This window comes from Polyodon spathula, chromosome 1, assembly GCF_017654505.1.
Source record: "Polyodon spathula isolate WHYD16114869_AA chromosome 1, ASM1765450v1, whole genome shotgun sequence".
NCBI lineage: Eukaryota > Metazoa > Chordata > Actinopteri > Acipenseriformes > Polyodontidae > Polyodon > Polyodon spathula.
This window is the reverse complement of record NC_054534.1, coordinates 71,564,143-71,587,642: the sequence shown is the minus strand read 5'-3', so window position 1 is coordinate 71,587,642 and position 23,500 is coordinate 71,564,143. Positions and strand designations below refer to the sequence as shown.

The following is a 23,500-nucleotide window of genomic DNA, read 5'->3' as shown; positions in this document are numbered from 1 at the left end:
ACACAGATATGACGGCTCCACGTGGAGCGCCTTTACTGGATGCATCACTCTGGAGACCCCATGTCATCATTTTTAATTTCTGGGGTTCAAATGCATCAAGTACATGCTGAGTGGTTCTCCTGTATGGCTGATGAATGTGTAGTTAAGAAGAAACTGTATCATTTTACTCATATATCTGGGTCTTGTTAAATGAATGCACTCCTGTTGCATCAGCTGTGCTTGGAAGAGATCCAGCAGTTTTGCCCTTCTGACATTAAGCACAAGACAGCTTTTCGCTGCTCGGTTGAAAACCAATAAAGTGCTAGACACAATATTAGAGTATTGTTTTGTGGACTCAAGACATCACTTTTCAGGCTCGAACTGTACATACAATGCTCCAGATAGACCACTGAATAGGGTATCTGAGCCGCCATCTTTAATCAAGTGACACTGCTTTAAAAACAAGGGAATCTGTAACACAACCATTTACAGAATCAGTTTTACATAGAAGGGAACGGGTTTGGCTTTGCTTTGAACATGTTGGACCAAAATATACCAGTGATGGAAGAACTTGTTGTTGCTTTGTACTTTGTAAAATGTAATAGTGGGAACTATGTAAGTACTGTGTGCATTGCGTAAATCAAATAAAGCATGAATATCAAATATTTGATACTTAGACAGTTTGTAGCCTTTCTGCGTAATATAAACAGGCAGCAAGCCAGTGCAATCAAGATTTGGGAACATGCCATATTTTAGCACAAGTCCCCTGCCAAAGCTCAAATTCTCTGCATTTGGGCCAGGGTGTTAAATAACTGGAGAATAGTTATATATATTATATATATATATATATATATATATATATATATATATATATATATATATATACTTTTTTTTCTTCAGTTATGTATGTTACCATATGTTACCAGGCTCCTCTAGTTATTGACAGAGTTTTATTAATGTGTCAGAGAAAAGTGCCTCATAAACAGGAGATTAGCGGTTTGAGCTTCTTTGTACTGCTTTGCCTGTGACATGTGCATTAATGATCTGTGAAATGTTGTTCTTTCAAGCCTTGGCATCCCATTGAAGAGCACATAGGGAGGTTTTTTTAAAACTGATAAATGTTCTTTTATTTACAAAATATTAAACAGGTCTGATCAAGCCAGCTGTACACTGACAGCCATATGCATCAGGACAAATAATCACTTAACAGTTTTTAGATTGGCCTGAATTAGTTTTGGAGATACTATTTTTTTTAGGTCTGACTATCTTGAATTCTTTATCAACAGAAGCAATGGATAAGAGCAGGTTGTGTCTGTAAGCTAGAAAGTGTAGGCTTCCTAGATGTATACTAAACAAATCATATCTTATAAAATAAAATATTGACACCCTCATTTCTTTTCAGTGCAATACCTTTTGGAATGTTTTGCACTTAAATTCAATTTCAATATTTGTATTGCGTTTTGGGGAGTTAATGTTAACAGTTGTTGTTTTTTGTTTTTATTTCACATAAAATAAAGAAAATAGCACTTGGTGGAAAAGTCCTTTGGCCTATAGTGTAAATTTGTCCCATAGCTCACACTTAGGTAGATGACTGGATGTGCTGTATTTCGAGGAAGGGAGGAGGGTGTTAATTAGTTTATGACTCTTTAGGAGCATGTCTCTCAGCAGGAAGTGCTGCCCCAGTGATTGATGGGATTGTTTACTAGTTCTCTCTTCTGCGAGTGAAAGGGGAGACAAAATTTGGTTTAAATCAATGTTTAGAAGGAGTTTAACTGGGGTACAAAGCCCTACCAAATCTTTAACCAGAGATGCGTTCATACTACACTAACACCTAGGCTGTTTTGGTTCTAAACCGTATTTCTAAGTTAAATGACTAAAATTAGGGCAGTACAGCCACTGGTTGTTTTTAGAACTGACCCTTCTGTGCGAACTTCTCAGCAATCCCAGCCAAGCCATTTTAAACAGCTATGAAACAGTTCTTTGAAATGGGCTACTCCTCATTTAGAGGTCAGACATGCTGTTGCATTTGCCAGATCCTCCCTTTGTTCTCTTCTGCAAATAAAGAGGACACAATTCAATTCCGCCAAAGCTTTTGAAAGCATGAAGAAGGTGTGAGAACAAATGTGGGTTTTGCAGCAACAGGACTAACTTTTCATGGATTGTAAGAAAGATATAATTAGACTTCTTCCTCTTTCTGCCTGATTTTTATTTTAACTGGGCCATTCACAGAGCATTAATTTATGTTTGTTTCAAAGTTTGTTATTTATTTAACTGTTTACAACAACATTAAAGTGTAATGAATATAATCTACTGGAAAAAATTGGACATTTAAAATAAACTTGGCATAGGAAAAAAAAACAAAAAACCAACAGGCTAATTTATGGGACAGGGCTTTAAAGAATTAAGACCAGTGACAGCTAATCACAGCTGCTTGATCTTGTGTTCCAGATTTCTGCTTCAGTCCAGTCCCAGAGGTCATCATTTAGTGATAAAGTTAACTTACTTGGGCCAAAAAAGCAGAATGTATATCTGAGTCTCACAGCTGGAATACACTGTGTGAACAGTTTCAGATTATAACTCTGTAAATAAAAACACCTTTATTTATCTTGTTTCAGAAAAAAAAAAAAAAACTTAAAAAATAATAAAATGTTATATTTCCATTTAATTTAATGCATTTGTGAATAATGGGTCCTGTTCATAAAGCTTTCCATCTATAAACAATAGTATTATCCAAAAACACTAATGTTTCCTATAGTATTACATAAACTGTACTTTTTTTTGTTTTGTTTGTATATATTTTATGGGTTAACATATACATTTTTAACATTTTAAAGAATTCAATTAAATGTCTGAAGCTGTTCTATTCTGTTAAAGGAGTGATAAGCAAGGCTTTAAAATCAATTTTCTTACCTTACTGGAACTAGTAATATTATCAGTGGCCCTTCAGTTTAATATATTTTGGTACTAATGTTATTATACAGTACGCAGTTATTTAAAATACAATGTGATTGATGAAAAGCTGCTGCTGCTGCCTGGTTCCTGATAACCTGTGCAAACCCAGTGAAGTTGAAACCTACAAAGAAATGTACCACAATGCAGCATAAACTGGTAAACCGGATACCTTTGGTGTGGGTCAGATTTTAATTTTTAAAGTTAAGTAATAAAACAAAACCAAAAAAAAAAAAAAAAAAGTTTGTTTGCATGCAACGTTACTTAAGGGGATAATATATATATATATATGAATATATATATATATATATATATATATAATTTTTAAAAATTCTAATTAGCCAAGATGTGAGCTTTACAACTGATCAGGATTCTTAAATCAATTTTTGAAATAAGCATTTATTCTTTTCCTTTGAGCGTATGACTTAAATAGAGCCAGAATAAATTTAAAAACAGTGCAAGACAAAACATAAAAAACCCCGTATATAACGCAATACTAAAAAAAAAAAAACCGTAACGCATAATTTTTATGGATGCATTCCTCTTGATCAGCTTGGAAATATACTGCAAGTGGAGCATTCTTACTAAAAAAAAACAATTAAATATAACTGTTGGTGCACACAATTACACATTTGTCCTACATAGTGTGATTTTGATTCTGACAAGTAGTATAAATAACTCCAGATACTGTACAGTTGATGGTTTATTTGACTGCACAAGTCGTCTTTGTGGTTATCGGTGACTGTGGTGATGTTCCCCCCCCCCCCACACACAAACATGTGTACCACCTGTTTCACTCAAAGGACCAAGGAGAAATGAGTGTTAGTAAAGAGGGAAATAGTTTTTGTAAGCTTTGCCAGAAAAAAAAAATACTGCAATTCATATTAAGGAAAGGTTGACTAAAATCTAGATTATGTACAAATGACACTTAAAAGTAGATATGATAATTTTGGACTAACCAGCAGCTGCACAGTTTTGCTATCCAGATGTTTATTGTAAAGCCATATTTCTTTATAATATGCACTAAATAGGTTTTGAATTAAAGGTGTTTAAATTGTTTTTTTTTTTGAATTTTTGGAAATCTGGGAAGCCATATATAGTTTGCAATAAATACAAAAAAAACAACAAAAAAAACACACACACGTATAAGGAGTACTGAACCCACTCTCCCCATTTACATTTAAAAAAAAAAAAAAAAAAAAAAAAAGCAGCAGTTTCGTATTAATGGAACACTTGTGCCATTCAGTTCCACTTGTTTGTTAGTCACATGAAAGAACTGCATTGTGCTACAAGAGTGAAATTCTGAACAACAACTCTGCATCTATGAAGGCTCGAGTCAATTTCAGCATCTGCTCTGCTACATGAATTATTTATATCCAAGGAGCCTGCACAAAAACAAGCAAGGTGAAAAATGGTTTTTGCAATTACCCCTGCAGCCAGACCTGAATCCTGCCTTGTGTGAATACATTATGTACGCACACATGAAAAGTAGGTTTCCTTGGAGCGGATGCATTTGGTCTAAAAATACAGAAATCTATTTTTCTTAATTATCTTGTAGATAGGGTATCAGGTATATGAATAAATACTTTACTTGGTAAAATCTGGGCTAAAATATATATATCACCAGTATGCAAAGTGAATTTTTAGATTGTTTCTATACAAGTGAAACAGATTCAAAATCTGTATTAACCGTACTCTCTATCATAAAAACCAGTCTTTGGCCACTCAGCATCCATGTATACATATTCAGACCATACACTCTGACATTGATGTCGTCTACTATTTCAACATGTTACTATAACCAATAACTTGTCCTACCCACAGCGCCACTGGTTCTTGTAGCTTGGCTATAAAATCCCCCTTTAAAAAGGGAAACCAAAATAGTTAACTCACTTTAAAAACCTTTTTTGCAGTTGGTATTGCCACCCAAGATGTTAAAGAAAAGAAACGAAACATGGGCGATATGGATAATGAAAATAGTGTTTGTATTGAGTCTAAAGAAAAAAACACAAATTTAAAAATATTTTTTATTGTCAAAAAGACAAAAAATTGTCTTCCTTTAACAGGAATTTAAGCATAGAAGGCTCCAGCTGCAGAGTAATAGCACTGCAGCAGTAAACACCTTAGAAAGGCATCTTGACATTTGTAAAAATGGAAAGTGTACAAAAGTCTAATAGGGCACTATAGTGACAACAAACCATAATTAACAGTGTTCAAATTGTGCAATAATCGTCAATGCAAAAAAAAGTGCAAATAGTAAAACAAAAAAAAAAAAAAAAAACCCACTACAACCACCCAGAATCACAAAATTAATCTAGTCTTTACTGACCTTAGTTTTAAAAAAAAAAAAAAAAAAAAAAAAGTTGTTTTAGAACTGGGGGGAAAAAAAAAAAAAATGCAAGCATCAGAAGGATTAAGTGGCTGGTGACCCAAGGATTTGTTTAGGGTGACCCATGTGCTACCAGTTTAGAATTATGTAAAATGCGTTTTGCAAGTCCACTTGACTACTGTGCAAGATACAGCTATCTTGCCCAATATTAAACACTAATTAGCAGCATCGCTAGCAACATGGCTTGAGTGGGTGAAAAAGAAAGAGAGAAAGAAAGAATCCACACACTTTCCACTGTTGCAAAACATTACTGTTAAAACACTGGAAGCAGCATTATCAAGCTTCAAAAACAAAGTAATGCTACTGACCACAATTACTTTTCTGGCCAACCTGCAGCTTGCATATTCCAATGCTAAACTTAATAACCCAAGCCCCCCTCCTCCCATCAACTCAATTGGTAAATCAGTAAACATAATACACATTTACCCAAATTCAAAGCAGTTAGCCAAGGGCAATTTTAGTCAAGGTTTGATCAGAGTGCAAGACTCTTAACACAAAAGAAAGATACACAGGTGTTAATAGATTAATGTTAATAGAAGCAATTGTCACGTACCAAATAACCAATTATTGCATCTTTTAATTGACGGAACAGACCTCACAATTTCACAAAAAAAAAAAAAAGTCTGCTTCCATTTGAATAAACAGTTAGCCACCTAAAAGTCATGGGGCGAAAACAGTAGTCTTCAAATCTACCCACTGAAGGATTCGTTGTATTGTGCTTAAAATGAAATGAGGAAAACAGATTTTGTCGCTAGAACATGACATTTTGATCACTTGTTATACCACCCATGAACATCTGTAGTGGCGACAAATGATAAAAGCGGCCGTACAAAAAAAAAAAAAAAAAATAAAACACACTGGAGGTGAAATCCATTGGAAGGCCCACCTTTTTAAAGTGACTACGTCTCTGCAATGCTCCCCACCCACCCCTCAAAATATGCAACACAAAACAATCTTTTAAAAGACCAGCAGTCTCAAAACACGTGGTTTTTACATTCAGATTTTGCCAAACATAGAAGTGCGTGAAGTTTCAGTACTCCTCTACAACGGTACCAGCCGACGGGGAATACAGTTTCTTTTTAACCAGTCTAAACCCGGGGCTGAGCTTCAGAGCATGCCGGAACCCAGGAGCGAAACAAGTGCCGATGAGGAAGAAGTCTCTAAGGCTGGGCCAAGCACTGCTGTCCTGTTTGAACACCAGGGTCAGCTCAAATGTGGGCACCACACTGGAGTCATAGATTATCCTGTCCAGTTTTTTGCACACGTTTTCGACCTCCAAGTTGATAAACAGGATGCAGCCCCGTAGACCACAGGGCTCGCCAGAAGAGAGCCGCAGGACGTCCCGAGCTATCCTCCTAGTGAGCTTCTCAGGGACCAGAACCTCCGAGCAGTGCAGTTTGGTCTTCTTAGCTCGGGATAGGCAGTTCTCAAACATTTTGGCCAGATTCTGGCAGGTTCTCTCCTCAAACACCTCTCCATTCAGATTGGGCTCAATCAGGCCATGATACCAGTAGTCCAGTTCTAAAAAGCATGAATAGTTACATTTAGATTTGCTAGAATATATACAATTGCAAACACGTGTAACTGTGAGCAACACAACCTGACCAAGCAGAGAAAGGGTGGCTAGATGATTGTATTTCTGGACCCTTTGCAGTGGGGAAATGAATAGGTGGCAACATACTGTGTATAAAGACAATGAATTAAAATCATTAACTTTAAAAATAGAATCAAAAGTACAGCTTTAGGAAAACAACTCAAGGTCATACGTTATCTTGGGCCAGTGCAAGTGTTTCTAGTGTGGTAAATGACAAAAAGAAAACTTTAGGTTTGCGTTACTATAAATCACAAGGAGTTCCATACCACAGAATTTGTCATCTCCAACTACAGCAGGCAAGCTATCAGGTTTCAAATGAGTTAGTCCTGCATATCGTCTAGGAGACAGCTGGACCATTTATTTAAAGAGACACTAGCCCAGAAAGCCTGAACTTTCAAACAGAATGGAGACATTTTAGAAAACCACATTTCAAGAACTAACGCTGAACTAGCTCAGCTAGTCTGATTTATTTCAATGAATGTTCTTGCTATTAAACGAGACTGCCATCTGGAAAGTTATACCTCAGATTCTTTACATTTAAAATTAGGATTACTGAGATTTAGGATTAAACTCGTTTGCCCTAACATAAGGACTGTTTTTGATGCGGTGGGGGCAATTCAGTATTCTTAAGGACTGCAATACCGGCATGGAGCAAAAGAAAATCCTTATCAAATCTTATTTCAAGAATTGCCCATTGATTGTGTTACCGTTTGTGTAGTCCATGTAGCAGACGAGTCCAGCTGAATTCAAACCATAGTTAAACGACCACTTCATCGTAATTAGAGCCCCCTCCCTCCCTTGTCATCTGTGCGCTACTCCTCTGCAGCAAGTCTTTGTACTTAAATACATGCCGTGGCACGTCTGCTTATGCTCGACTGAACACATTTAGTCCACACATTTCGATTGCATACAAACACCTACCTTCATCTATTTGTGCGTGGTCAAATCTCCGGTCTATTAGCTCTGAAATGCATTCTGCATTTTTGATCTTCATTGTACTGGTGGCAACCATTGTTTTAGATCTTCGTGCAAATTAGTTACGTTAAAGTGCTGGATTTAGAAAAAAACAAAAAAAACACGTGCGTTAATGTAATATTTAACATACATTTGCACAGCTGCATTTAAGCTTAATGATACATAAAAATATACCAATAAATTACAATGACTTTCAAAAATAACATTAAAAAACACATAAAGGCGTTCCTATACCAAACCGTATGTATTATCGCCTGGCTTTCATACTGCCATCTAAGGTTTAAGACAAACATATTTCACAAATACAAAAGCATCATTCCGCTTACCTTTTTTAAATATAAAAAATAATAATAAAAATAATAATAATTTGACGAGTAGACGTTCCCTTTCACACAGCCACCTCTCCCAGTACTGCAACTGTACCCCCCTCAAACACAATATCAGTACACAAACACCAAATGAACGCAAATGTATGCGCTTCTCAGAAACTTTATAGCCTCCTCGCTCACAGACGACTGCAGCGCTTCAGCCAATCAGTGCGCACGGTGGCATTCTGGAATTACAATTCCAATCTGCGCGCAGCTGACTTCTCAGAGACGTGATAACAAAAATCCGGAGATGTGATTGGCTACTGATCTCACAGAAGTAGCCAATTAAAGACAAAGGTAGTGTGTTGCTACCTGTTTTTTTTTTTTTTTTTTATATCGTTTTCCTGAGCGTTCCCTTTTTTTAAAATTTATTTTTCAGCTGGATTTATTTTTTATCTTTAAAATCTCGGTGCTTGATTATGTATTTTGTGTTCTTTTTATACTTTATAACAATCTTTTTTCTACATTGCACTTTTTAACTGTATTTAATTATGTTTATGTTGCGCTATTTGGGAGTTTGTATTACTGTTGTCTGTATTTCTAGAACAATCAAAATATTTTCACGAATTATACATTATCGTTTGTTGCTTCCCTGTAGTGCGCTATTGTTTTTATATTAGGCAAGGGTTCATATTTAACATGTGAATGACTGAAGTAAACAGGTTAACATTACTATTAAAACCCATAGAAGTGGTTAGGAGGTTATTGTTTTCATAGGTGAATTTTCAGACATCTCGCGTCTGTCGACTTTTGGGATGTTTTTTTTCTCCCAATTGTCAGCCTCATTCATAAGGTTAGGCACGATTTCACAATTCACGTCAATTAAGTATTTTAATTCTCTCACCATTTTTTGGTGCATTTACCTTGGTATCTATGAATATGTGAGTATGTATCCATTATGCTTTACATAGCATTTAAACAACTAATGTTATAATCCATGTTATACATTCTGATGATTAGGAACAAGCAGTCTATATTAGATTCGCATTTTTTTTTTCCGGCCAATGCTGATAAATCCCGCTCTGCTATGCATTGTTACACAGTACATCTTCTTACCAAATGCTAATGGCAGACAGTCAAACACGTCCTCTTTGTAAATAAAAAAAACCCAAAAAACAAAAAAAAAAAAACTGATGGGGTTCTTTTATTGATTTTACATGTAATTTAATTTATCATATATACCATAACATTATGGTAATATTAAAAAATTTAAAAATATTATATAATATATTATATATATCTAATATATTATAATATATATCATATATATATATATATACACACACACACACACACACACACACACACACACACAGATTAATAATTTGTATTGAAATATTATTGTTATTATTATTATTATTATTAGTAGTAGTAGTAGTAGTAGTAGTAGTAGTAGTAGTAGTAGTATTTTTAATAATTATTTATTTATTTGGCAGACACGGTCTAAAAAAAGTGCCAGATGTGAAAATGAAAAGCAAAGCAAAAAAATAAGATCACATGTTGTTTGTCATAGAAATTGTCCATTCATGACAGTATGTTATATTAGACAGGATTGTTAGTGTTACCTTTGTATTCTGTATTGGGAAGTGATGTTGCATTGATACTATTACTTTTTTTTCTTTCTGCAAACCATGTATTTTAACAGTAGTCTTTCTGAAATAGTGAGATTATAATATAGAAAATGATCCACTAGAATCCAGAACATTTACAGCTTTCATTTCTGTGTCTAACCACCTCCAGTCATTTCACCAATATAAGACCATTGTTTACTAAAACAGTTTAAGTAGTATAAAGGCTACTCTTAAACTTCTTCCAAAGTCATTGTCAAATGGCTAAAATATAAGGCATCACGTGTCATTGACAAAGAAGTATTCTGCCCAGTGAGTCAGGCATGAACAATGGTAATTACACAATAATGGCTTATAAATCTAGGCCAAGCTCTGTTGGAAAATCAGTACATTTTGTTGACAGAATGATTTCAGAGTTCTTTGTGGCTGCCACTAAAAAGGCTTTGAATATACTGAAACTACCCAATAGTATGTGGCAAGTTTGACTTTCAGACCAGACTTGCAGTCAGTTTAATCCCCATACTTTGCCAAAGAAATGCATTTACAACTGTTTACACTAAGTTAATCTCAGTGGCAAATAATTATGGCAATCAACATCTCAAAAATCCCAGCTTATTTGCTGTTGCTCTAACCCCCCAACACACATGACAGTCAGGGCCTCAAAAACACAATATGCAGACCACTGATTATCTTTTGATCAAACTGTAACTGGTTATTGTTTTTGGATTGAGGGAGAGATAAGCTTGTTGCCATAATATCCCTGAAGCAGATGGGTGCTTGACTTATAATATTAAATCTTACGGGTGAATGGAACTAATGAGTCCAGAAGGGGCCTCATGCTTTGTAAAACAACCACTCAAATAGTCTGAACATTTGTGTTATTGTTTCTGTCCCAACAGCTTAGCTGTGACATATACTGTAAAAAGAAAAGTCAGTGAGTCAAATATATAAACATATTCTTTAATACAAAATAAGATTTTGTTGATTTTCCCCCACTCAAGCCTTTAAATGAAGAGTAATCAAGTAACTTTTAGCTAGTGAATGTATTTTGTTTGATTGACATTGAATAGCGAACTACTACAGCATAAAACAGTGAAATGGGTGCTCTCCTTTTACACAGGAATGGAATAAAAAGCTGAAAATTATTCATTACACAATAAAATTATAGCATGGAGATTAGGTTTACTTCAAAGTTTACTATTCCTGAACTGTATTATATGTATCCAAGCCTAATTCAGTTAGTCCAATTTTATAATTTACAAAGAACATGATTGCACTGCAGCAGGTGTTTTGTGAAAAATTGGTAATGTTGCAAAACTAGAAATAAGCAACTCTGTTAATTAATTTAAGTTTTCAAAGATAGTTTGTTACCATTTTTTTTTTTTTTACAACTTATTTTTGATGTAAATTTTTGATAAAGCTCTGTACTGAGCAGCTTGTGTAGTATATTACTGTACATCTGATGGGAATTATTTATTACTTTAGGTGATTCCAGACATCGCTTGCAATTAAGTGGTACAAGGTTCACATAAACCACAAAACTGCACTGTTATAAACATCTGTTAAGATGATTTTTTTAAAGCACAAAAAGCATAAAACATGCCTCCCTAAGACCATTGTCACATGTTTAATGTGGAACTATTAATTAGTGAAGCACTAAGGCATTCCAGGGGATGGGTTGACATGGTATAACTACACACTTAAAGATTTATAAGACACGACACAAAGCGGAGTGCCTTTAACCCTTAAGTGTGTGGTTATGTCCTGCAGTGCCTTAGTGCTATCATAAAACAAATGTAAAATGATTAGACTTATTTACCTTTTAAAGTAACACAGCACATTTAAAAAAAAAAAAAAAATCTTTCCAATAATAATAAATATCATTACGCACAAGAAAATAATCCCAGTGAAAAGGTAACAACATTTAAAAGTGTTTTATTTTAATAAAAGAACATCAGTTTATTCATAAATATAATACATATTGATTAAAATATTAGTCTGCATTTTTCTTGGAGACAATTTTGTAGGATATTCACAGCTCATTTGAAAGCCTGTAACAATATAAAACCTCTGTAGTTGTAAAAAATAAGAAAAATATTGTAGAAAAACACTGATATGTTGATGTTGTAACATGCTGGCACTGATATGGTACCACATTTTTGTAATACAGTTTATAAGTACTCTGTAATATTTTTATGACATGTCAAAATATGAAAATGTTGACAATGTGGTACCATTTTAAGTATAACTGTATTATGACTATCTCATTGACTTCAAATAAGATAATTGTGTGATAAAGATAACTGAACGTATGTTATATATAACATGTTAAAGTAAACATGTTGTGTTTCTTTAAAATCGATAAGCCTCGTAATTTGTATCTCTTAATTTGCAAAGTCATCAACACCCTTGGTCCTGCAGGATCCCATTTTTACCTTGTTGGACAGTTTTAATCTGTTGTAGTAAAACAGGTTAGATGAGGCTATGTTAAAATGTATATTTATAGCAATCATTTATTGTGATGTTGTGGAAAAATGCTTCAACCATGATTTTAATAGAGCAATTTAAAATGTAACAGCAGGACATGAAGGCTTGATGTTGCAAGGGTTCTTAATGTTGACTGAGGGTACCATTAGCATTGACAGTTTGTATCTTTATCTTGGTTTTTCCAAACCCTGCTGTTTATCTTAAAGAAGCTGATAACAAACAGAAGTTACTCATTAACAGTAATTGAAACATAGCCATCTAAAACAAACTACACTCAATGGAAAGCCTTAAGGTAAATAGCTGCTTCAACACCAGCACCAGAATTCTACTCATCTATCTTGCCTTATTGAGGTATGATTCAAACCTAATACAGGCTCACTCGCTATCTGTTTTCACTTATATGATTAACTCATAGTTGAGAATCACTATTTGGTTTTGTGCATTATGCAAATTTTCATATCAGTATCATTATGATCAGTTACCAGTATCTAAAATTATATTCTTGCATACAACTTTGTCTCAATTTATGTGCATGGAGTGTCACAATTACTAGTTGTTTTCCTTGCAGGCAATTCCCAGGTTGACCACTCATTTGCGTGCTGATTTTTGAAAAGGGGAGAGATCCATTCTGGGCAATGAAATCCCTTCCAGGTTCTGAAAACCAGCAACCAAACAACAACATTTGTTTTAAATAAGCACTTAGGGCAAGCATGCACAGCTATTCAGTGGTATCCTGTGTGGCTCCATAGGAAGGTGCTACTATAAATAGGTGAACATCTCCACAGCAGCGTTGGCTGTGTGCCAGGTGTATCAGATATTTGCTGATTAGATGCGTTTGAAACATGTAGCAGCTTAATAGCTTATTCCTCGAGAGAAATCTTTTAAAAATAGTCAGATTATTCAATGTGCTACATTACTTCACAAGAATCCCCAGAATTTGTCTCATAGATGATAATCTTTTTTTTACCTCTTATCCATGGCTTCAAAAACACAGAAATGGTAAGGTAAAACATATTAACATAGTAAAATTGACTTGGGGGTTGATTAGGAAAATCAGCCTTGACGAGAATCAATTTTTGCTGGAATAGTTAGTAAACATGGCAAATAATGATCTAAGCAACAACAAACTAGAGTCATATAGAAAACACATAATATGATACTGTATTTACCAGGTAAGAAATAAAATATCTGGGAAATGCATATGGTATAAATGATCCATTTAACTAACCACTGTCAAGGTTTCTTTTTCCACCTCAGAAATATAGCTAGCTGCGACCTATGCTTTCGCAACCTGCTGCTGAAAAACTAGTCCATGTGTTTGTGTTTTCCAGGATTGACTGCTGTAATGCCCTGTTTGCTAGTGTCTCAATTTGCATCCTTGCCAGACTGCAATATGTCCAGAACTCTGCAGCCAGAATTCTGTCCAGGTCTTGCACCAGAGATCATATCGCTCCTATTTTAGAGGCCTTGCATTGGCTGCCTTTTAGGTTTTGAGTCGATTTTAAAATTCTACTGCTTACCTATAAGGCTCTTCCTGGGCTGGCCCCGTACTTTATTTATCTGATCTTTTATCATTTTATACTAATACCCACAACCTCCGCTCACAAGATCTTAGATTGCTGAGTGTCCCTCGTGCTCGCCTATGCACTACGGGCGACAGGGCATTTAGTTGCTATGCCCCTAAATTGTGGAACTCTCTTCCTATAGAGATTAGGGTCTCTGCTACTTTAAGTGTTTTTAAATTGAATCTTAAGACTAACTTTTTTAGAAAGGCTTTCTTATGAGTCTGCATTTCTGTGTTTCGGTTCTGTGTTTTGATGACTTGTTGTATTTTCTTTTGTTAAGCTCTCTGAGACGAATGCTTATATATAAAATAAATTATACGCTATATAAATAATAAAGTTTATTATTATATTATTATAATTATTATTAATATTATTATTATTATATAATAATTTATAAATACATCATTTGAAAATGTATAACTCAGAAGTGAGGAATTGTGTGTTACATGCTGTAGAATCTTTGCAGATAGACGCTCTAACCCAGGCGGTTTTAAATTGGGAGGCTTGAAGTAACTTTAGTGGGTTGTTACATGTTATTAAAATATTCAAAGTGTGCCCTTTGTGGATGGGAACATAAATAGAAAGGAAAAGGGGCACTTTATTGTAAAAAGTTTACCAGATACAGCTCCAGCCTGTCCACCAGTTTCATGATAACTGATAAAAGAGTCTGCTGGGAGCCAGAAGCTGATTGCGACCTTTGTGTTTTTTATCTTTAGGTGGTCCATCAGATTAGGATACAGATCATAATCGCTTGGATTAGAAAATAGACTGAGGGCAAGACAGGCCACTGTTTCTCATGATGGTAAACTGCAGCAGAGGTTATCAATGCACTGACCCCAAAGAAATGTACTTTAACATTGAAGTGATCATAATTACAGTAAAATGCATTAAACGCATTTTTGTTTCCCAGATTTTATAATTCTAAAGCACTATGCTGAAATCTGTCCTGGAGGCATGTGTTGAAATCCAAATACTTTTTCCTACAAACTAAAATCAAGTAAACACCTTAATTGCACCCCCCCCCCCACCCCCCCCCCCCCCCCAATGCTGCGTTTCCATGTTTTTGTAAAATTCGAGTTGGCCTCCAATTCGGGCGCGTACCCGTGTTCTTTGGTATCGATTCACTATTACCTCGTTTCCATAGTCAAGGCAACTCGAGTACACGCCCTAATTGCCCACTCCCCCAATCCTGCGTTTCCATGTTTTTGTAACGCGTTCTTTGGTACCATTGCACTATGCAGGCTGCCCCAAATTAATTCGGGACGAGCAGAAAATGCATTACTAATCATGGAATCCCTGGTCTTGGCAATAACCTCTAAAGCTAGTGTCAGTTGCAAAATATGATTAGCAAAAAACAAAATAATAGCTTACCTGTAATTTAACTTTAAAAAATGAGTAATTTAGTAATTAAGTAATTTAAGTAGTAATAATTAAAGTAATTAAAAAAAAAAAAAACGATTTAACATGACAGTACATTATGCAACGTGGAATCATGATCAAACGTTATGACTGATCTCTGTTTGGGGAGATCTGGTCATTCAAAGTCAGGCTCAAGGATCTTTTCGCAATAAAAAAGTGTTTCAAAATATAAATCAAGTTCTACTTGCCATGGGTGTGAGTGTAGCAATGTAGGGAAAAAATCAAGGACCAGAATATCAAAAGCGGAAACGATCTCAAAACATTCCGCTAGTATGACGGATTAGATGTGATTTTAGGACACCGTCCAATATCACAAAACAGTGTGCAGTGAAGTATTCATTGTCATGTTTGATGATAAAAATGTTACAATGTCAATAATGATGATACAGTAATCTGGATACCTGGTTACTATCTGGCTACCTCTCGCGATAACATATGTGACTTGTCCAGCACACATAATAACTCGAGAAACTCAGAAAACCCTGGAAACATTTTTTTTTTTTGCCAACTCACGTTGCACCTCAACTCGAGTTTTTCAAAATTCAGGCTACCCCGGGAGCACATGGGTGCACTTGAGTTGGCTTGACTATGGAAACGAGGTATTAGTATACATAGGTGAACTCCAAAATAGTTTCAAACAATTTGGTAAAGATTTAGTAAGCTTTTGCTCTGGAGCAGAAAAAGATACCCCCTTTACAGTATATCACCAGTCCACCAGGAATGGCCATATACAGTATTTTAACACAAAACTCCCTTTAAACCTGGCTGTCTTTCTAATGAGCATTACCTAGCAGAGTCTTAAAAGAGGTCAAAACTATTATATTACTCTTCAGTAAATGTCAGTAGGGCAACAGCTAAAGCAGTGTAAAAACATAACAAGTAAATGTAAGTGATTATGCATATATTCGGGCTCCTCAACCTTATAAGGTTTTATCACAATTTTATAAGAAGTTCTCTAAATTTAAAAACTCAACAATAGATGTCAAACTCAAAAGTGTGACAAACTTATATACCGTACAGAGGTGTTAATAGGTTGCTTATTTCCCTCTTACAGATAAATAGGCTAAACATTTTTTGTGAGTATTAGACGCCAGTTGTGGACCACACAAACCTATCTATAATTATAATAAATGCACACACACCTTTTAAAACAGTTGTTAGTTTTACACAGAGCGCTTGAAGTTGTTATTTGCTTCTCTCAGTCTCAGTGAGTGGTTATTAATGCAATGCAGGTGCTTTGATTTCATAAAGAGAGATAACTTTATCTCTGGATGGTACAAAGTGCAGGTGCAAGCTGGTAATCTAGAAGACATATAAGATGAAAGGTGCAGAATAGTCTAATAATAACTGTTTCATTTATGGGTTACTAGAAATATATATTTTGTTGTTGTTGTTGTTTTTATCAGCAAATATATCAAACACCTTGGATGAGTTGAGTTTATGTATAAAACCTGAAGGGAAACATTTTGATATGACAAAAAAATATCTTCTTGTAGCGCCATGGTGAAAGATTAGAGAAAAGATAGTTAAGCTTGGTTACTTTATTTATTTATTTATTTATTTATTTATTTTATTTATATGGCACTTTTTATACAAAAGTATTGCAAAGCACTGTACAGGTCATAGCAGAAAAATAACAAACCACAATACATTTGTATAGCATGTCACACATACAACTGCCACAGTCAGACCATTTAAATAACTGTATACGCATAATACAAAAGCAGTTTTAAAGTTACATTAAAACCCACTTAGAAAGCCATTTTATAAAAGTATGTTTTTAGTCTTGATTTGAAAACTGTAACGGTCCCAGCTTCCCTGACAAACGAGGGCAGAGCATTCCATAATTTAGGAGCTATACAAGTAAAAGCCCTACCTCCTGGGATTTTGTTGGCCCTAGGAATAACCAGCAGCACCGCATCTGTGATCTCAGAGTGCGGTTTGGAAGATAACGTGTCAGTTATTCCTACAAATAACTAGGTGGTAATCCATTCATGACCTTGTAAGCTAACAGCAAAATCTTAAAATCAAATCTATACGGCACAGGAAGCCTGTGTACGGGGGTAATATGTTCACTTTTCCTGGTTTTAGTCAGAACTCTAGTGGCGGTATTCTGAACAAACTGCAAGCGGGATACCACACGTTTTGGGACACCAGAAGAAAGTGCATTACAATAATCAATTCTAGATGAAACAAAGGCATATAAAGCAAGGCAAAACTATTTTAAGCATAAGCATATTCAAACTGCTAAATTGTACCATAGTAAACTTGTATATGGTAGACTGTAATAAATGCATTTGAAAGTGTAGTAAGGTGCAGTGAAAGATTAAGTAAGCAAATCTGTAGAAAGTTATTGAACAAATGTAAACTTTTTTTCCTTTTTTTTTTCTTTGGAGAATTAGACAGACGGTAATTTACCCAACAAAGAATTGAATTGACACTACCCTACTAGTATTCACTACTAGGGACTCTTACATCCACACAGTAGTTAATATCTTGGCTTAACATTTCATTCGAAGGATGTAGGCAAGCATATGTTATGGGAATTTTCTAAAAGTACATATCGCTAACAAAATAAATTCAGTACATTTTTCCTAATGAGAATTACCGTCACTTCTTAGAGCTCGCATTTTCCCCATATGTGCATTTTATAGTTAACATGTATTGTATTTTTAAAGGCATTTTTTCATCAAAAACTTGGATCTTTGCACTCATTTCAGAGCTGGACTTCCCTGCGATTGACATGTTTTCAGTGTTGACTGAACCTGAAGTGCAGCAGTGAAGTATCTGCAAAGAGTGATCAATAAAATAACACATGAGAGTGCTGCCAGTAAAATCCATGGCTTGTAAACATCTGCACAGTACATCAAGGGCAGTTTCCCAGCCTGGAAACTAATTTACATGTGCATTCTAGATGGACTGTTAGGATGATAAAATCCTAGAGATCCTATATACTCTATAAATGTACATAGCTGGAATCAAATCAGAAGTGCACAATCTTGTGTGTAGAAAAATGTGACTCCAGTTATTTTCAGTAGTGTCAGTGTCAACATGCAAGGGAAACAAACGTAATATTTAGCAATTTTATATCTTCTTATCATATGGGCACAGTTTTGCCCACAGGATTTTGGACAAAGGGGTATTGATTCTAAGTGCTTTGTCATTTAAACTGGATTATTTCATGTCGTCTGTAGAGCATCTGTGCATATACATATTCTACAGAGATTTTGGATTCACGTGTTTTAAAACCAAAATACACTGAACAAAAATATAAACTCAACATGCAACAAATGCAAAGATTTTACTAAGTTACAGTTCATATAAGGAAATCAGTCAATTGAAATAAATTCATTAGGCCCTAATCTATGGATTTCACATGACTGGGAATACAGATTTGCATCTGTTGGTTACAGATACCTTAAAAAAAAAAGGTAGGGGCGTGGATCAGAAAACCAGTCAGTATCTGGTGTGATCACCATTTGCCTCATGCAGCCGACACATCTCCTTCGCATAGAGTTGATCAGGCTGTTGCTTGTGGCCTGTGGAATGTTGTCCCACTCCTCTTCAATGGCTGTGTGAAGTTACTGGATATTGGCGGGAACTGGAACACTCTGTCGTACACGTCGATCCAGAGCATCCCAAACATGCTCAATGGGTATAGGAAAGACAGGCAGGACAGAAGAGGAGGAGGGGTAGCGCTATACATAAGAAACAGTCTTGAAGCCCAGGTGTTAAACCTGGACAAAGAAAATAAAACCGAATCAATATGGGTCAGAATAACGGACAAAAATTCAAAGGGCATAATAATAGGAGCATGCTATAGACCGCCAGATTCAGACGGTGAGCACAATAATCTGTTATACAGTGACATTAGAAATGCATGTAGCAAAGGAGAAGCCATACTAATGGGGGATTTCAACTTCCCCCAAATAAAATGGGAAAACCCGGTGGGTAGCACGAAGGATGAACTAGAAATGGTGGAAATGACAAATGACTGCTTCCTAACACAATTTGTCAAGGCACCCACTAGAGGGGAGGCATGCCTTGATTTAGTCTTTTCAAATAACGAAGATAGAATAACTAAAACAGAGGTCAGAGAACCACTGGCAAACTCAGACCACAACATGGTCTCATTTGAAGTGTTTTTTAAAACCCCAAAAGTAATGACTAAAGCTAAGGTTTACAATTTTAGAAAAACAAACTATGAAGGTATGAAACAGAGACTAACAGAAGTAGATTGGAGTAAAATAGAGAAAACACCCACAGAAGAAGGATGGTTGTTCTTCAAAAATGTAGTACTAGAGGCGCAAAACAATTATATCCCTAAAGTAGATAAATCTAAATGTAAAACTAAATTGCCAAAATGGTTTAATAGATCAATTAAAAAAAATATTCAGCGAAAAAAGGCACTTTACAGAGCATTAAAAAAGGACCAAAAAGAAAGTACGCAGAAAGAGTACACGGAACTGCAAACGCAAGTCAAAAAGGAAGTTAGAAAGGCCAAGAGAGAAATAGAAATGAACATTGCTAAGGGAGCTAAAACCAATTCCAAAATGTTTTTCCAATATTACAACAGCAAGAGAACATTCAAAGAGGAGATTAAATGTTTAAGAGATACAAATGGCAAAATCGTAGATGAAGAAAAAAAATAGCAAATATATTAAATGATTACTTTTCACAAGTTTTTACAAAGGAAGATACTGACAACATGCCCCACATGTCATCCAGTTCCTATCCAGTTTTAAATAACTTTAGCATAACTGAGGCAGAAGTGTTAAAGGGACTAGGAGCTCTTAAAATAAACAAATCCCCTGGGCCAGATGAGATCCTCCCAGTAGTACTCAAAGAAATGAAAGAAGTAATTTACAAACCGCTAACCAAGATCATGCAGCAGTCTCTTGACACAGGGGTGGTACCGACAGACTGGAAAATTGCAAACGTAATACCGATCCACAAAAAGGGAAACAAAACTGAACCAGGTAACTACAGACCAGTAAGCCTGACTTCTATTATATGCAAACTTATGGAAACTATAATAAGATCCAAAATGGAAAATTACCTATATGGTAACAGGGTCCTGGGAGACAGTCAACATGGTTTTAGGAAAGGGAGATCGTGTCTAACTAACTTGCTTGATTTTTTTGAGGATGCAACATCGATAATGGATAATTGCAAAGCATATGACATGGTTTATTTAGATTTCCAGAAAGCTTTTGACAAAGTCCCGCACAAAAGATTAATTCTCAAACTGAACGCAGTTGGGATTCAAGGAAACACATGTACATGGATTAGGGAGTGGTTAACATGTAGAAAACAGAAAGTACTGATTAGAGGAAAAACCTCAGAATGGAGTGTGGTAACCAGCGGTGTACCACAGGGATCAGTATTAGGTCCTCTGCTATTCCTAATCTACATTAATGATTTAGATTCTGGTATAGTAAGCAAACTTGTTAAATTTGCAGACGACACAAAAGTAGGAGGAGTGGCAAACACTGTTGCAGCAGCAAAGGTCATTCAAAATGATCTAGACAAGATTCAGAACTGGGCAGACACATGGCAAATGACATTTAATAGAGAAAAGTGTAAGGTACTGCACGCAGGAAATAAAAATGTACATTATAAATATCATATGGGAGATACTGAAATTGGAGAAGGAATCTATGAAAAAGACCTAGGAGTTTTTGTTGACTCAGAAATGTCTTCATCTAGACAATGTGGGGAAGCTATAAAAAAGGCTAACAAGATGCTCGGATACATTGTGAAAAGTGTTGAATTTAAATGAAGGGAAGTAATGTTAAAACTGTACAATGCACTAGTAAGACCTCATCTTGAATATTGTGTGCAGTTCTGGTCACCTCACTATAAAAAAGATATTGCTGCTCTAGAAAGAGTGCAAAGAAGAGCGACCAGAATTATTCCGGGCTTAAAAGGCATGTCATATGCAGACAGGCTAAAAGAATTGAATCTGTTCAGTCTTGAACAAAGAAGACTATGTGGCGACCTAATTCAAGCATTCTAAATTCTAAAAGGTATTGACAGTGTCGACCCAAGGGACTTTTTCAGCCTTAAAAAAGAAACAAGGACCAGTGGTCACAAATGGAGATTAGACAAGGGGCATTCAGAACAGAAAATAGGAGGCACTTTTTTACACAGAGAATTTTGAGGGTCTGGAATCAACTCCACAGTAATGTTGTTGAAGCTGACATCCTGGGATCCTTCAAGAAGCTGCTTGATGAGATTTTGGGATCAATAAGCTACTAACAACCAAACGAGCAAGATGGGCCGAATGGCCTCCTCTCGTTTGTAAACTTTCTTATGTTCTTATGTTCTTATGTAACATGTCTGGTGATTATGCAGGCAGAGAAATTAACATTCAATTCTCTGGCAACATCTCTGGTGGACATTCTTGCAGTCAGCATACCAATTGCAAGCTCCCTTAAAACTTGAGACATCTGTGGCATTGTGTTGTGTTGCAAAACTGCACATTTTAGAGTGGCCTTTTATTGTTCCCAGCACAAGGTGCACCTGTGTAATGATCATGCTGTTTAATCAGCTTCTTGATATGCCACACCTGTCAGGTGGATGGATTATCTTGGCAAAGAAGAAATGCTCACTAACAGGGATGTAAACAAATTTGTGCACAAAATTTGAGAGAAATAAGCCTTTTGTGTGTATGGAAAATTTCTGGGATCTTTTATTTCAGCTCATGAAACATGGGACCAACACTTTACGTGTTGCATTTATATTTTTGTTCAGTGTACAATAATGTACAGTAATCCAATGAAACAAACAGACAACAAAGTACAGGTGAAATGGTTTGTTTATTTGTAAGCCAATGGTCTGGTGACCAAGCAGTAAATAATAAAGTGCTTGCAATACACAGCTCCAGATCATGTTAGCTGTCTAATCTATTGAACAATGAACAAAGAACAGAGTTTTAGACAGACAGACAAAACAACAAAAAAAAAAAACGCTCACGATTCTCTATAACAATACACAGGTCCTTCCAGTTTCAAATGGCCGACTTCCGCCTAAACCTGGGAATGAACTGTTGGGCCATCCAGTCCAGGGTACTCTGTTCCCTTTACACAGTGCCCTCACAGGTCGGGAAGGAGATCTAACACCAAGAATCATTCGATCTCTGTCACACAGACACATAGTTCACCAAAGTTTTTTACAGTACAAGATTACAATTGGCATTTGACATGTTGTCAACTATATTAAGAATCGTAAGAAATAATAATAAAGTAAAATGTTAAGTAGACAATTGTTTTAGTGCCTATTTTACCTTTTTTCTAATTTACGGGGTCCAATTATGCTCCCTCACCCAATCAATCCCCATAGCAGCTTGGGAGAACTGAAGGCCTGTGGGCTCCTCCGATTCCATATCCGAGCCACCTCTACACCCTGGTGCTCCACAGAGGATATCAGTGAGCAACCAGCCACTGGAGAACAAAAGACAGCCCTGCAGGTGTCTACCGGTAGGTTCCACTGTTGTGCTGTGAGTATAAACAGCCAAAGTAACCCACAGTAGCACCAGAGCCAGTGCAACGCTTCATGTGGAATCCACAGAAAGACTGGAAACTTTGTACAACCTGGACACAAACCTGCCCTCCTCTGACTGTAGTAGTCTCCCTGTCCACCCCAATCTGGGATCCAAGGTTCTATTTTTAAGGGTCACATGTCCAAGTATAAATAGTCGCTGCCATTTTTCCAAAACAAATAAAAAATAACTTGAGCACTGTGCTCCTTTACCGTAGTACAGTACAAACACTTTGAAGATCACATGAGTAAATCAGATACTCCCTCACAGCTTCCCCCCTTTGCAATAAATACTATCACATGGGTGTGTTGGCTGGTGTGAAACTGCTGACATCAGAGTGCCAAGTTGTAACGAGATTCATATGAACTTAAGGTGTAACATAATAAGGCGAATCTGCTAAGATTGCAACAAGTGACTCCTCAGGCACCCTAAACATTCTGGTTTATAAAGACAATTCAAAATACTTTTAAACAGTACCACATTACGGCCTTAGTAAACACTCCTGGCTTTTATAGCCCTCTTGCTGATGATGATTCTTCCTGCGCACTATGTGTTGCTGCGTATTTCTTTTTAAACACAATCTTGTCCTGGGTTGTCCCTTATAAAAATGAACTGTGGAATATTAAAATGGTAATTTTTCAGTTTACCATCCTTTTTAAATGCT

At 35.9% G+C, this 23,500-nt stretch overlaps 1 protein-coding gene across 1 annotated transcript; it reads right to left on the bottom strand.

Annotated features, from left to right (window-relative positions):
* Nucleotides 1–4,941: 4,941 nt before the first annotated feature.
* LOC121322048 (DNA damage-inducible transcript 4-like protein) lies at nt 4,942–8,414 on the bottom strand. Its single transcript, XM_041261517.1, has 3 exons — nt 8,213–8,414; nt 7,833–7,961; nt 4,942–6,838 (listed from the first exon to the last, which is right to left on the bottom strand). Exons 2-3 carry the CDS (start codon nt 7,921–7,923, stop codon nt 6,348–6,350), a joined length of 582 nt encoding a protein of 193 aa, XP_041117451.1. The 5' UTR covers nt 7,924–7,961; nt 8,213–8,414; the 3' UTR covers nt 4,942–6,347.
* Between the last annotated feature and the right edge of the window lie 15,086 nt (nt 8,415–23,500).